Genomic DNA, 14836 nt, shown 5'->3' on the forward strand with positions numbered 1-14836 from the left:
CAAGTGTACCTTTTTTATTAATTCCATATAGTTTTATTAGAGTATAACAAACATTAAGTAACATACACTACACATATACTTATGTTAATATACTGAAAGAAATCAATATTTCTTTATTCTGCTTATTCTGTTGCAATAAAGGTAATACACAATTACAAAGCTCACACATATGTATTAGTAAAATCAACATTTCAATGTAACCATCCCAGTGAAATGAGATCATTCAACAAAGCTGAAATAAAATGTGTCAATATTTTTTTTTCTATAACTTTATTGGCCTTATAATTTCATGAAGTGTTTCGGTTTTGATGAAGTGGTAGGTTTGGGGCTGGAAAAGTGTTCCCTTGGAAAATGTTGGACCTGGGAAGCCTTTTATGCCTTTCATTTCTCAATTTACACTAAGAGCACAGAACTGGACAAATTAATACATTCAATCAACTTCTGATGCCTCCGATTCTCTGCTTTGCATGCAATTATCTGGTTAAAGGTAGCTCACCCTTGGGTCCTGACTCTCTGTTTTATTTGTGTTAAGGGTTTCTCCTTGACCTGTGAGATCTTGGCTTCAAAGCATCTCTCCCAGGTCTACCACAAGCCAGTAGATGGCAGGACTGACCCAGGGCTTCGCTTCCCTGTACACCACAGACTCCTAGCAAAACGCAGACTTGGGTGTGTCTATCTCCGTTTCAGTTCAATACCCTCAGACAGCAGCTTTCCAGGGGGGAAGTAACTCCTCCAGGAGTTACAAAGGAGGATTCAGAGACATCTCCATCCAAATAGCCAAGACCCACAGCACCTCACTGCTGAGGACGACAGGAAAAGAGCCCAGTTTCTGTGTGCAAATCATTGGGCTCACAGGAACCTTCTGATGGGGACCTAAAGCTCCAAGCATCCTGATGTGCACCACATCTGCCTTTCCCAGAGAAGGGAGAGCATTGAGCACCTCTATCTCACAGCGTCCAAGGACCAGAACTACCAGGCTTCCTTCAGGAGTTGTGGGCCAACAGCCACCTTCATTACAAAAGTCTCCAGGACTACAGTCACCTGTAGTAGCACGTAACTTGAGTAAATCAACACCAAGCAAGGACATTCTTTGAGTACCACAATCAAGTAACTGGCCCTATTTGTTCTGGCTGTTTGTTCAAGGAAGTCCCCTCAAGTCTGTGTTTTCCAAACAGAGAAGGTCTGCTGTTTTGCTAAAAAATAAAAAAATAAAAAAAAAAATAAAAAAAAATCTCAAAAACCATTGGAAGAACGTTTTTTAAGTCCTTTTGGCAAACAGCAAGCCCAGTTGAACCTGAGCAGAGAGGACCGGTGCTGCAGTGAGCTTTGAGCATTTGCAGACAGTACATAAAAAATGGGAGCCCTTGTGACGTTAACATAGTGGTAGATGGCAGCAGCTGCCGTTGAAATACAGCCATTTCCAGGATGGAAGCACAGAAACCATTTTCTCATTAGCGTGCTCCAAAGTGGGCAGGTTTTGACCTAAGCTGTTCTCATTTTTCAGCAAAAACTGTTCCAGGATATTTTATGCTTGTACAGAGTGAAGCTGCCTCCCCTCAAAACCTCCCCTCTTGTCAGGAAAAGTGAAGACCTGAGTTCTCTGCTGAGATTTCAATCTCTAATTCCCCAGCCCAAGTAAACACATTCAGAGCACTTAAGGGCAGTCCCATCATGGCCCTCCAGCTCCAAATCAAGCATTTGGTTTAACAGCCTCCAGTTTTAATGCTCTGTAAATGCTGGGCTCTTACTATTTATTTCATTTGTATTATTAATGTTTTTAATTACTACAGCTGCACATTTTCAGGCCTTTCACTCCTAGGCTTTACGACAGCTGAGGTTCTCACATGATTTCAGGTGCTGGGGATTTGGGGGCAAAAAATATCTACAGTGGGACCAGGAAATGTGAGAACTGTTCATAAAATGCCTGGGATTAAAATATTGAATTACATCTCCTGCATTTGACAGGCTGCCATACCCTCTCCGTCTCTCAAATACACATATATCTTTCAGAGAGATCTTTGCCAGCTGTGTTTGAAAGGAAAAACTGCAAATATATCTTCTTCCATATATGAAGTGTACAAGAATATACTGCACAAGGAGGGAAAGGGAAAACAAGAGCGAAAAGGGGGGGGGGGGGAAGGAAGAAAACTAACTTCTCCATATGCAATCTGCTCATCATCTATAGACTCAAGAACACGTGTGAAACAAACTTCATTGTGAACCTGGCAATGCCACAAATACAACTTTGTATAGGGCAAGGAACCTGCTGACCACACTTTCGCTAGCCCTTACTCACTTGCATAACCAAGTCCCTGGCAAAGAAAACTCTGAAATACTAAGATAGCAAGGAATGGGCCATTGGAAGGAATAACGAGGTCTCCCAAACTTTTTTGTAGCATTATCCCAAGGGATTGTCCAGTGTGGCGTCCTCAGAATAGCCTTGTAAAGGCATGAACATGCACCAGGACACAGCTATGCTGATGGCTTTTAAAACAAGCTCTTTGCTTGCAGTAGAGCTGTTGCAAGGATAATTAAGTCCAGAACCAAGTTTATCAGGTAGCTAGAAAAAAGAGCTAAAACCCTGTTGCTGGAAAGGTAGAACATTGTGGGTGCTGTCTTGGTGTCACCTGATGGCATCCCCATCCCTCTGATCCACAGTAATCCCACAGGAACTACACCATCTACGCACACCAAGCAGCAAGGAACAAATTTACCCTGAAAATAAGGTTTCTAACCCTCTCAGGAGGAAGGCTTAGGCACAGAGAAGCTAGGGAATAGTAACTACATGACTTTTGCTGGCTTCTTCCCTGGCTTGCCCTGTGCTACCTAATGTGCATAGCAGAGGGCCGGACTCCAGGTCACAGTGAACATTGAGCCCTGTGGTCCCAGCAGGATTAAGCCCTGCTGACCCTGACAGATGACAAAGGATGAGATAACCAGAGGAAGGCACATCTCAAGCCCAATGAGATAATGGAGCATGGTGCATTCTTACCAGACACATCACGTAATTGCGGGTCATGTCACGATGACCAGTAACTCCCGTTCTAAATGCCGTCATTAGCATCTACGTCACTTTAATTAAAAGATGGGGAGAAGAAGGAAGAGGAAAGAAAATGATAATGCATTTGTTGCAAGACGTCTGTACAACTGCACACATATTTCACTGAAAAGAAGCTGCTCATTAGTGATTTAAATGGGGACAGAGGTATGATTCTTAAGGTCAGGCTGGATGGGGCCTTGGCCAACCTGATCTAGTGGGTGGCATCCCGGCCTATGGCAGGGGGCTGGAGTTAGGTGATCTTCAAGGTCCCCTCCAACCCAAGCAATTCCATGATTCTATGATTCCATGATAATTGAACAGCACGTGCTGCTTGGGAGTTTGTTTTTTGACACAAAACAGGAGAAACATACAAAGGAGGAGAGGAGGGCAAGGTTGAAAAGTGCCAATGCTACACCCAACTTTTGCTGCTAGAAAAGAAAAAAAAGCTCAGCGCACCTCTGCTCGACCTGTGGAAGTGACAACTAGCTTTTGCCGAAGTTTATGCTCAATTTTAGCTTTTTTGGAGTCTAGCAGGTAGGAAAAGAAGATAATAAACTGGCACAATGCAGAGGCAGCAGGAGGACACATCTCCCACAGGAGAGCTGAGAGCTTCCAGAAGCAACGCTGTTGAGAGACCTGGGAAGATCCTGGGATCTGGAGGACAGCAGAAATGGCAGGTTTGGCAGTGAAGTCACCTTTCGTAGTCCTTACACACACCATCAGCCCGTCCATGGATTGCAGGTTGAAATTAAGATATCTGACCTCTTTGCCTCAGACTTCATGAGATTTTGCAAACAGACCTGTTGCCCTGGATCATTTAGGTGTTGCAGTTTTATTCATTATCACCATCCCAAGTCTGTAAGCCAGGAAATCGAGGCACCAAGTCTCCGTAACAGGCAGATTAATTTGTACAGGTCCTGTTCCCAGTGTTAGGAGCAACAGGGTTGACTCAGACCCACGGCTGGCACTTGTCACTAAAATGCACCTGGAAAAGGCGATGCTCAAGAGATGTGGAAAGAGCTGCCCATGGGGTATTTTATCAGGGCCCATGGAAAGGTGAGGGACAGGGAGGAGGTGAGCTTGCTGCTCAGAGATGAACTGCTGAGATGGAGCACTCAGAAGACACTCGAGAGTGTAAGAGGCCCTCATGCCGTGCAAAACATTTGTATTTTCTGTAACAGTGTTCCTAATCTCTCTGGTGGCACCAAGGAAAAACACACAGCACACGTCCCAGCTCAGGTAACAACAGGAGCATGTTTATTCAGGTCTGGCACTTACAGAGCTCAGAGGGACAAGGTACACGTCATTTGTTTTCCAGAAAAAGGCAGCCCAGGGTTGGAAGAAATTTATAAAAAGAGACTCCAGCTGCAGGGCCCAGGAATGTGTCTCCCTTGGGGTCATGCATTCCCCGTGCCCGGGCCACCCTCATGTTGGGGCACGCTGGTGCCAGGCATCTCCATGGAGGCAGGACCATCTGAACGCTTAGCAGAGCGGTGTCTGGGGGCAATCGTTTCTTGGTGAGTCCCAACCTTGATTTAAACAACCTTAGAAACTGGGGGAAACAGGTAAAAAAGCAGAAACCCTTCTGAAACAATCCACCGGGAGGTGCAAGAGTGCAGCGGGGTACGTCCGAAGGAGGAGGAGGAGAACGGTTGGGCCCAACCGCCCAGGTCTCTGGTGCTGGAAGAGCATAAAGTCTGGGAAACGACCACCGCGGAGGCCTGCTGAGAAGTAGAGGATCTCCTTGTGGGCAGCGATAGAGAAGATATTGGCTAATGAGACCCGCGGCAGCCCGTGGAAGACGGGGCGCCACGTTGCAGAGGTGGGCTCGCCGGGGGAGCCCACACCGTCCCCAGGGCACCGGCTCTTCCTTGGCCAGTCCCCAGGGCACCGGCTCTTCCTTGGCCAGCCCCATCACTCGCGAGCCCTGAGGATGTAGAAGAAGCTGACCAGGATGCCCAAGGCCAGGACGGTGTAGCTGGCTTTCACGCTGCTGGAGCCGCTGATGTTGCAGAGGAAGGAGTCGCAGCAGTAAACGGAGGCAGCCGCTATGCCAACGTTAATCCCAGCGCTGGGGCAAATGGGAGAGCATCCTTTGGAGATGGACTGGCCAGACTTGCTGCCTGAATTTCAGTTGCGAAGGCGAGAAGAAGAAAAACAGAAAGCAGATGAGTTTAAAACCTTTCAGCTTTTTGATCTGTGCTGCAAAGGAAACAACAGCACCAAAAAAGCTGGAGTGTCACGGGCAGCACAGTGAGGATGTAGCACTTCTCGGCAACCTCAACTAGCCCACACACTTCGAGAAACACCCCCGCCTACTTTCCACACCGCCCCTAGAGACCGTACAACACCCCAGGGACAGCCTTTCCAGGCTGCTGGCCAAAATTTGACTGCCACAGCTCCGGTGGAGAATGTCAAAAATCCCACTCAAGCTTGACCCTGAGGCTCCTCAAGCGAAATGGGGAAAGCCAGAGAGGGACTCGTGAGCGAACGCCATGTTACAAGCTCAGCTGAGAGAGAGGCGCAGCTCGCATTTAGCAGCGAGCTCAAGAAATAGGAAGCCATTAGCACTGTGTGCTAAGATGACAGGTTTATAAAAGCTCCTGGCCTCCATTTGTGCATGCACAAGCCGCCCACATTATGGGCTCTGCAATTCGGACATGCAACACTCTTCTCTCCTGCATGTTGGAAGGAGAGGCTGAAGGAGAGCAGGGCAAGCCAGGATGGGATGCGGGTTCTGCAATGCCACCAGGAGACCTGCCAGAGCAGGCTGCTTCTCTGGGAGATCCCCCGGAGCTTTCTTGGTGCTTTTTTCCTTCTGTGAACAGCAGACATTTAGGGAGGGAATCTGCAAGTTCCTGGCAATCCCACCATGCCTACAGAGGGCAAAAAATCACAGGCAGGACCCAGGGACAAACAACACGAGCTAGCACAGAGCAAAAGCAGGAAGAGTAACCTCGGAGCTTTCCTGCAGAGGAAGCCTGCAACACCCTTGACCCTTTCACCAGCAACCTCCTCTCTCCACCCCTATATTCCCCTCGGACTCCTGGCACCAGTGCAGACACGTGGGCTTTAATGTGACTTGGTTTGGCAGCACGTCTCTCGCAAAAAGCCTTTAGGATAGTCCGACACAGCTGTCACACAGAACTTTCTCCTTTCTCCAGCCAGAGGAAGGAAAACCTTCGCACACTTCCCCACGTGATCCTGGAGAGCCGCTAGGAAGAGCAGAAGAACCGTCCCCACTCACCGAGTCCCACTCCGACGTACGTCGTCACACAGTAGTTTTCATTCTCCCCACACTTGACAGGCGTCAGGCAGGCCCAGTTGGAGGATGCATCCGAGCAGGAAAAGCAGATGAGCGTGTGGGCTGCAAGGGAAAGGCACAGCTCAGTTCGGGGCTGGTGGGGAGACGTCACTGCTCGGAGGTCTCCACCTCCAGTACGCAGCACTCACCACATCCAGCCACAGCCCGCGCTTGCTGTTCAGGCTGTGTCGACCTGTGATAGCCTTTTTGCCCCCCAAATTTGTCCAAGGGTTCAAGCATAAGGGATACATTTTAAGGTTTCAGTTGGGTTAACTGCCAGCTAAAGCCTCAATGCAACTGCAGGTCAGCCTGGTGCTTTATGGCATGCTCTTGTTTGCACCAAGAGCTGGCCCAAGCAGCGGCTGCCAACCCGAAGGCAGGTTCAGGCTTGCAGGCTGGAACCTGAGATTTGGGCTTATTCACCTCTGCTACCCTGGACACCAATGGGAACTACTCCAGGTGTGACTACAGGTTCAAGCTTTCCGTGGCCTGCCTCTGGCAGCAGGGCACAATGCTTAGGCTACGCTTGAGTTAACGTACATGGTGGAAACGATTTCCCAGCCAAAGCAAGCCCAGCGTTGCAGCAAGACCTGCAAGGACTTGCAGCGCCCCATTACCCTGAGAGTCACAGCACTATGAAGGCAGCATATGCAACTAACCTTTCTAATTTGAGGCAGAGGAAGAGCAGAGAAGCATGACTTCCTACAGGGCAGGTTCCCAAACGTGGTCAACCCTGCACCAGCAGGACGGATTGCACCAACTAGTTCCCATCCCACATCCAAGAAAAGGGAAAGATTGGGAAATAGCATTCAGTGGAGGGAAATGGTCACAGAAACTGCCTGGACTAGTGACTCAGCATGGACTTGTGTATTTTGCAGTGATGATCTCTGTATTTTACATATAAGAACTTCACACTCACACTGCAACTGTTGACCTACATATGCAGACAGATCGGGGCCATTCCCAACGCTTGACGGGCTCTGATTTTGGAGCCCTCAGACTGCAAACCCTTCCATGAGGCCCTGCCTTTCTCTTCTGTGTTTATAGGATCCAAAATGGAGGGGAGGTAAATTCAGGACGGGAAGCGCAAGGCTGCCTCATTCCTGCTCCTACCCCTTCCAACCCCAGGACAAACAGATTTCCCTAAGGAGGTGATGCTGGAGAAGCCCTGACAAAGCTTGCTAAGGCTTGGCAGTCCCTGCTGTGGTGTATTTTGAAGAGCAAGTTGGATAAATATTAATAACAGCTGTCCTGCTCCGCCACTGGCCTGCCTGACCTCTTGAGGTCCTTCTCAATCCTGTTTCCCTCAGAAAAATATAAAAAAGCCCTTCACAGGAAAATTGGAAAAAAATAACAATTGTGCTCAGAAGAATGACTTTTGAGCAGCCACGGCCAAGGTAGGGAATGAAAACAAAAACATAATAGCATATCTCATGAAAACAGATTAAAGCTGGTTAGTGGGAGGTCCTGAGTGTCACACCAGAGCAGCCGGATGACTCTGGAGACAAAGCCAACACCACAACCCCCTAGCAAGAATTTCCTGGGCTGTCTCATACAGCCTTCCATGATCATCAGTCTGCCAACGATCCTTGCAACAAAGCAGAGTTACCTGAGCATGCCAGCACGGCAGCCACAACCTACACAGCGCAGCCAGGATTACAGGGCCACCAGTTGAGTCAAAGGCCTCAGGTGAGATTCGTCAGTGGACATTGCCCCTAGGACAGGGGAGGAGGACGGAGCCAACCAAGCTGTTGTCGTCCCTTGCTGAAACCTCAGAGCATTTCCATGCGTGGTATTTTTTGATCTCGTTGGCCAAAACTCAGCTGCAAACTCAGGCTGGGACTTGAAGAGAAGCCTGGCTCTCTCCCTTTCCCCTCTTCCCCATGTCTTTGCTCTCAAGTCTCAGGTGACCTGTCCCAAACCATTCCCCTTGCAACCACCCTGATGGCAAACTGAGGCCCAAGGAGGCAAAGTGACTCATCCCATCTCAGGGGAATCATCTGCAAGCAGGAATGAAGTGGATTATAGGCTTCCCATGGACATTATGGCAGCACATGTGTCCCCGTATGTATTTGCTCACCATGCTGAATGCACAAGTTGAGCGGTGCAGTGCTATACATTAAGCCTTAAAGATTTCAGATGCGAACACATCTGAAGTATTTGTATATGCAAATAAAAACGCCTCCAGGCATGAAACTTTCTACTGCTAAATCTATATTTTTAATACTCTGTCCTGTCCACACCTTGTCCTTTTTCACACCTATTACTCCTTGTCTTAATGTAGACTAAATCTTTCCAGGATGGGCGAGTCCTTCAGTACAGTTTAGGAGCGGAAACATTCAGTTTTAACTCCTGCTGCTTTCTGCTTAAGCAAAACAGATAACTAAAGGACCCACTGCAGAGCGAAGAGAGCAAGCAGGCTGCATGCTTTAGACAAAAGGCACAAGAGGGGAACAGAATTATTTTACACGGCTGGAGACAGAGCTAAGAGTTGGAGCTCAAGGCTGTAAAAAAAATAAATAAATAAAAAATAAGCCTAAGTCTGAACAATGCATAAGAAAAGCCTCGTTTTCACCAACTAGAAAAGGCAGTTTTCTTCAATGTGAAGAATTTATGTGTTTGTTTGTTTGCTGTTCAGCTCTTTGGAGGAACAAAGGGCTTCCAAGAGCAGATCATTTGGGGTAATTCCTCAGATAAGAGGTTGAATCCATTCTTGCAAAGAGCAATGCAGGAAAAAAAAAAAAAAAAAAAAAAGCCTTTAAGAGCTCACTCCAAAGCTCAGCAGCCCCAGTGAAAAATGCTGTTGCTTCAGCAGCAATTCCGTTCGGTCTCTATGTCAAATGTTCTTTCCTTTACATTGCTCTTACACAAGATCCTTATATACCATATGCCAGATCTTCAGGGCACTTTGAACAGTGGGCAAAGCTTTTCTGCAAAAAAACTCCCTGGATATGCTAGAAACGTTCGGGGAAAAAGCAACCTGGTTAAGAAACCCTTTTGCCTGGCTGAGAACTTACTCTTATGCTGAAAGGTGCTTTTTTGGGGGAGGGGGAGAGCATTAACCCCCTTCCTGCCTGGGCCTGGACTGCCCATCTGCCCCGCTGGAACTGAGCACACGCCAGCTGGGCTCTGATGGAGACCCAGATCTTGAATTGCTAGTTGCTTCATGGACCCCATGGAGAGGGGGGCACAAAAAGGGCAGAAAACTAACTAGTTTCTTCTTATTGGTGTCCTCGGGAGGCAGGAAGGGTCTGTGTTTCCTGAGCCAGAGTCTCAGACGACCAAGAACTCTCCTGTTTGCTCTTTGTTTGGCTTCTCCAAGCAGTGACATATGGAAACAATACAGGGTTTTGCATAGCCCCATGGAGTTTGGAAAGGCAGAAATGGAGTCATGGGGATTACAGACCTGTGACTTGGCCAACTTGCAGTTTAACACCCAGCAACAGGAAACACATTCTCCCCAGCTTCAGTGGCAGCCCCAGCAGTGCTCCACTGGGCCCTCTCTCTTGGGGGTCACCTCCCCACATGCTGGTAACCCCAGGCGGTCCCTAAGGATGCGAGGGAACGGCAGGAGCCAGGATCACAAGTGGTTCTACCCAGACTTTGCTCCATCTGCCATTGTCGGGGCTGGGCTCCATCTCCCCTCCACCCTCCTTCCCCTCGGCAGCATCTCAGCCCATTTCAGCGCCGTTATCCCGGCTCGCTGCACCGAAAGGGGGAGCGGAGCCATCCCTGGTCTTTGTTCGAGCTGCAACTGGGAAAAGCTCCAAAACATAGACGTGCACAGCTGAAGACACACACCCATATATACATGCACGGAAGCCCCGAAGTTCCTGCTGCAAGGGGGACACTGCCGAGAGGCAGGTCTTGGGAAGACCCCCACCACCCCAAACCTCCGCCAACCCCCAGCACAGCTCAGTCCCGTGCCCCCAGCCCTTCCGCAACCCTCACCCTCCCCTCCCGCATTCTTCCAACTTCCAAAGCACCCCCTGCAAGACGCAGCATCTCCCCCCCAAGCCTCCCCTTCAATAATTTCCCCCCAAACCGGGGGCTGTGAAAAAAAAAAAAAAAAAAAACAACAAACACTGGAGGACCTTGGGAAGAGGTGGTAGCGTCCGGAGTGGGAGGAGGAAAGCAGCCCCCACCTCTTACCTCTCTCCACGCACAGCACCACAGCCAACGCGGCGAGCAGAAGCGCCTTCATGGTGCGGCGGTGGGGCCGGCGAGCTGCGCAGGGCGACGGGCTGCGCGCAAGGCTAGCGGCAGGTCTGGAAGCCGGGGGCGGGGAAAGAACACCCGCTCCGCCCAGCGGGCCGCCCCTGCGCTCCGCGCCGCCTGACCCCGCCTTATGCCCGGGCGCGCCAGGTTTCGTTTCCCCGCTCCGGAGTACCGGAGCTGGGAAAATGTAGCCCCCACCGCGGGTGCGGCTTTTTACGCCTACGTACGGCCCGCTGGGTGACCGAAAGCAGTGCGGGAGGAGAGGCAGTTCTGCCTTGGTCCTGCAGTTCCCTGCTCCCCCTTCAAGGCTTTTTCCTCCCCACTTTCTAGTCCCCTCCGTTTCCGTGGGGGAAGAGCCGTCAGCAGGAGGACCCTCCTGCATGCAGGGCCTCACTCGTGCACAACCTGCTTCTTGAGCAACCCTCTGCATCCACAACTCAGTGCAGGCAGGAGGATCCACTGCATTGGCCTCCAGTTGCCCCAGGGGAGGTTTACATTGGAAATTAAGGGACATTTCTTCTCAGAAAGAGTAGTCAGACATTGGAACGGGTTGCCCAGGGAGGTGGTGGAGTCACTGTCCCTGGGGGTGTTTAAGGAAAGGTTGGATGTGGTGTTTAGGGACATGGTTTAGTGGGTGACATTGGTAGTAGGTGATGGTTGGACCAGATGATCTTGGAGGCCTTTTCCAACCTTAATGATTCCGTGATTTATGCCCCCGTACATGCACAGATCTCCTGTGTGCACACACACCTGACACATCCACAACTGCTTCGTGTGCATACTTAACATGTGCATGGAAATCCCTGTGTGCAGGACTCCCTCCATACATGGAACCCTGCGTACACAAACCTGTACATACGCAAGACCCCTGCATGCATGATGCCTCCTCTTCATTTATAGACCTGCTGCATGCACAGCCCTCTGCATGCAAGACCCAGGCAAGTAGGTAACCAACTTCCTGACCTGTTTACTGGAGCCCAAAAGTGATTGGATATAGAGGGTTGGAAAGTTTGAAGGTGCAGAGCCCAGTAGCAGGAGTGGCGTGGGACGACCTGGGATGCTTGGCAGGATGGGTCTTCAAAGCATAGGGTGGTCTACCAGAAAGGTTGGCAGGAGCAACCCAAGTTCAGCTGGGCAAATTCAGAATTTTTCAGAAATTATTCAGAAATAGCAAAGCCCTTCAGAAAATGAGCTGGACAGAGAGCACTGGGGGAGGGAGCTTGTGAAATTGGCTGCTGAGGGAGCCTGGGAATGCAAGTTTGACAAACTCTGTATACCATGGATGGGTTTAATTCTGCAGAATCAGCATTCCCTGGCAAATGCGTCTGTCGGAAGAAATTCCACCTCCCATGTTTTCAGAGTGCATTCAGAAACCTCTACTTGGAAACCAAATCCATGCCTGCAAGCTCCCACTTCCCCCATCTCTCTTAAGACTCATTTTTAATTCTCATTGCCAGTTATTCTAGCAGGAACTGACTGAGAGTGGTGTGTTTCCGTGGTCTAATACCTTCCACTGAAATAGGCAGCTGGGACTGTTTCATTCTCTGGTTTGCAACTCAAATGCTAAAAATCTGGGAAGTTTCAGCTTTGCCGTAGCCTGAGCAACCGTAATTCAGCCTGTCTGTGCACGATCAGTCAGATAAACTCACAAGATGTCTGTGTCACAGAGTGCCCAACAACCGAGTTCAACTTTTGTCTGTAAGTCGATCTGGCTTTTTGTAGCCAACATGTGAGTAACTTCATGGCATGTCAGCTTTGGGGTGCAGCATCAAAGATTTAATTTCTGGGTATCAGGAAGGCATAGCATTCTTTTTTCAGCTCTCCTGTTCCTTTTGATGTCTTGTAGGCTCCCCCCATCCCCAGCAGACATGGACAAAGGTCTACAGCTTTCTAGTTTTCTTCCCTTCCACACCCCAAATCTAACATTAGCAGTTCCACTGCTTCATGGATAGGACCCTGTCTGCTTCTGGGAAGGAAGAGAGAGGACCTCAGAGTGACAGGACACAACTCATCACGGGATATGTAGTCATCCCAGCAATACTGAAATGGCTGGGCAGGAGCATCAATAATTACAGGATACTTACAAGTGGAGCAGGTGGGCAGAGTGCCTAGGGCCCAGTTTGCCGTGGTAGATGGTATGGGAGATGTAACCAGGTAAGGAAGCCCTTTTGAAAGCTCACTGGTCTAAGCTCACACCTCCCACCTCCTTACCAAGGCTACCTTCTGGGAGAGCAGTCTGCAAACTCAACACAGCACCTGTCTGATGGCAGGCCTTTCTGTCCTAGAGCAAAATACAGCAATGAAAGATCGAGCCTTGCAGGCCTGGGGCTTGTTGGACGGCTTTGCTGAATGGCTGTGTTCAGACTGTGAAAGCAAGGTAGAAAAATAATCCTTCAGAAGAAGAGGGAGGCAATAAGAAAGGCAGCAGGAATGTGGCCTGTGTGAGGGAAAGGAGGGTGCAGGTAAAAAGATATGCTCAAGGTAAAAGGAAACGGGGAGGAGGCTGGAACTGAAAACAAAGTGGTGCTAGAATAAATATTATATGGCTTGCTTGTGTGCTGGAGACAAACGGCTAGTTCTAAAATAAGGAAATTAAGATAATGGCAACTCCCTTCACGGGTCAAGAGAGCAAGTTAGCAGGGATCACTGCAGCAATTAAAACAGGAATTACTAGATCTGCAAGGGTTCACTGCTGAACTGACGTTTCGGGAGTTTGAGTTTGAAATGTGGGTCTGCTAAGAGCTTGCTAAGCATCCGCAGAGACAGGTGGCATGCAGAGAGCTTCCTTCACCACCACTTTTCTGTTTCAGGGCTTGGGGGGAACTACCTGAGCCTGGCCAGGGTCGTGCACAAGGGGCTCTGCGAGGCACCTACACCCCAACGGAGTTTGCAAATGAGGTGTTTCCCCTGCTTAGTGGAGCAGAAGGGGCTTCACAGAGCAAATCTGCTAAAGCCACTTTGCATAGATGCCACAGGAAGGAAACAACATCCTGTCTTTTCACTAGTTATGTCATTCTCTGCAGATTAGGAGAAGTGCTCAGACTTCTGGGCTGCCAGAGAGGATAGGGGCTGCTCTGTGGAAGAGTCCTATCCCACCTGCCAAAGGTGTTAAACATTGATATCGATTTAGTAGAGCAGAGGGCTGGGAGGACACAATCTGTTCTCTAGCCTTGTGTTTAGGCCCCTTGCCTGGGAGAGCAGGAGACCAGGATCTTCATCCCTGCTGCAAGGTGTGTTTCCCCCAGACAGACAAGCCTCTTTGCCCAGAGCAGTCTGCTGCGAGGCAGTCATGGCATAAAGGCCCTCTCTGCTCTAGGTGCTGCCACAGCAGATTGTGCTGGAGCCGTGATGCACTGTCCCCAGGGCTCCCACTCACACCATCCAGCTCTACCTGATTGGGCTGATTTCATATCCCAACCCCATCATCCCACCCCTCGATGTTTCTCCTCCTGAAACCCGTGTTGGCTGCTCCAGAACAGAGCTGCCCAGCAGATCTTCAGGCACATTTATCCAAGGGAACTCCAGATACACAAGTTTTTTGTTTGGTTGGTTGGTTTTTGTTTTTTCCATTGGAGTTTCTCTGGGTCTTCTTGCTGTCTGTAGTGCCAAAAAAGCTCACTGTCCTCTATCACCTTGACACCTCAACACCTTTGTTGTCCTTGTCACCTTGCCACTCTTTCCTGCAGCCCATGGGGACACACCTGAGACAGCTGTCAGCTTCTGAGTTTCCTGAAAAAGTGTGTGTATAATCAGGTAGATCTTTGGGCTGCAGTATCTGCTAGAATAGGACCTTCATCTGCTCACTCCAAGCACAACCTGCAGTCACAGTCAGGCTGTCAGATTTATGAACTTCTGTTTCTGGTTGATATCAATATTTTGTATTTTCCTTCTTTCCCAGAGCTGTTAAGGTGAAGGTGGTCCACTGGCTGCTGCATGCTGAATCGGTATCTGAGAAGTCACTCTTACTAATTTGAGTCTTCATGACTCACCCCCTGTCTTGCTTGTTTATTTTAGGCCTTTGACAGGAAAAGAACTGTGAAGCTTAACAAAAGGGTCAGGACTCAGGCAAAAAGCTAAGCTCTGGTTGCTGCTGTGATTTCTCCAGTTTGCTGGGAGTCTGCTGGAGGATACATCCCTGTCCGGAGTGACCAGACTGCTTCCAAAGAAAGGTCGCTCGAGAATTATGCCCTCCAGCGTTATAAACTGACTCCCCTGCCCAAGCCTGAGCCTTTTGTCCTTGCCTGGACTATGTGGTAGGGGTGTATTTCTCCAGC

The 14836-nt window shown here is 49.4% G+C and overlaps 1 protein-coding gene across 1 annotated transcript; it reads right to left on the bottom strand.

The window, feature by feature from the left end:
- Positions 1-4275: 4275 nt before the first annotated feature.
- On the bottom strand, positions 4276-10859 carry LOC118257906 (lymphocyte antigen 6E). Its single transcript, XM_035566347.1, has 3 exons — positions 10497-10859; positions 6288-6407; positions 4276-5163 (listed from the first exon to the last, which is right to left on the bottom strand). Exons 1-3 carry the CDS (start codon positions 10546-10548, stop codon positions 4955-4957), a joined length of 381 nt encoding a protein of 126 aa, XP_035422240.1. The 5' UTR covers positions 10549-10859; the 3' UTR covers positions 4276-4954.
- Positions 10860-14836: the final 3977 nt, after the last annotated feature.

This window comes from Cygnus atratus, chromosome 2, assembly GCF_013377495.2.
Source record: "Cygnus atratus isolate AKBS03 ecotype Queensland, Australia chromosome 2, CAtr_DNAZoo_HiC_assembly, whole genome shotgun sequence".
NCBI lineage: Eukaryota > Metazoa > Chordata > Aves > Anseriformes > Anatidae > Cygnus > Cygnus atratus.

Coding starts and splice junctions, on each gene's coding strand:
- LOC118257906 (XM_035566347.1), bottom strand. CDS start 10,548: ATGAAGGCGCTTCTGCTCGCCGCGTTGGCTGTGGTGCTGTGCGTGGAG. Junction 6,408..10,496: donor GGTGCTGTGCGTGGAGAGAG/GTAAGAGGTGGG, acceptor TTTCCCTTGCAG/CCCACACGCTCATCTGCTTT. Junction 5,164..6,287: donor GTACGTCGGAGTGGGACTCG/GTGAGTGGGGAC, acceptor ACTGAAATTCAG/GCAGCAAGTCTGGCCAGTCC.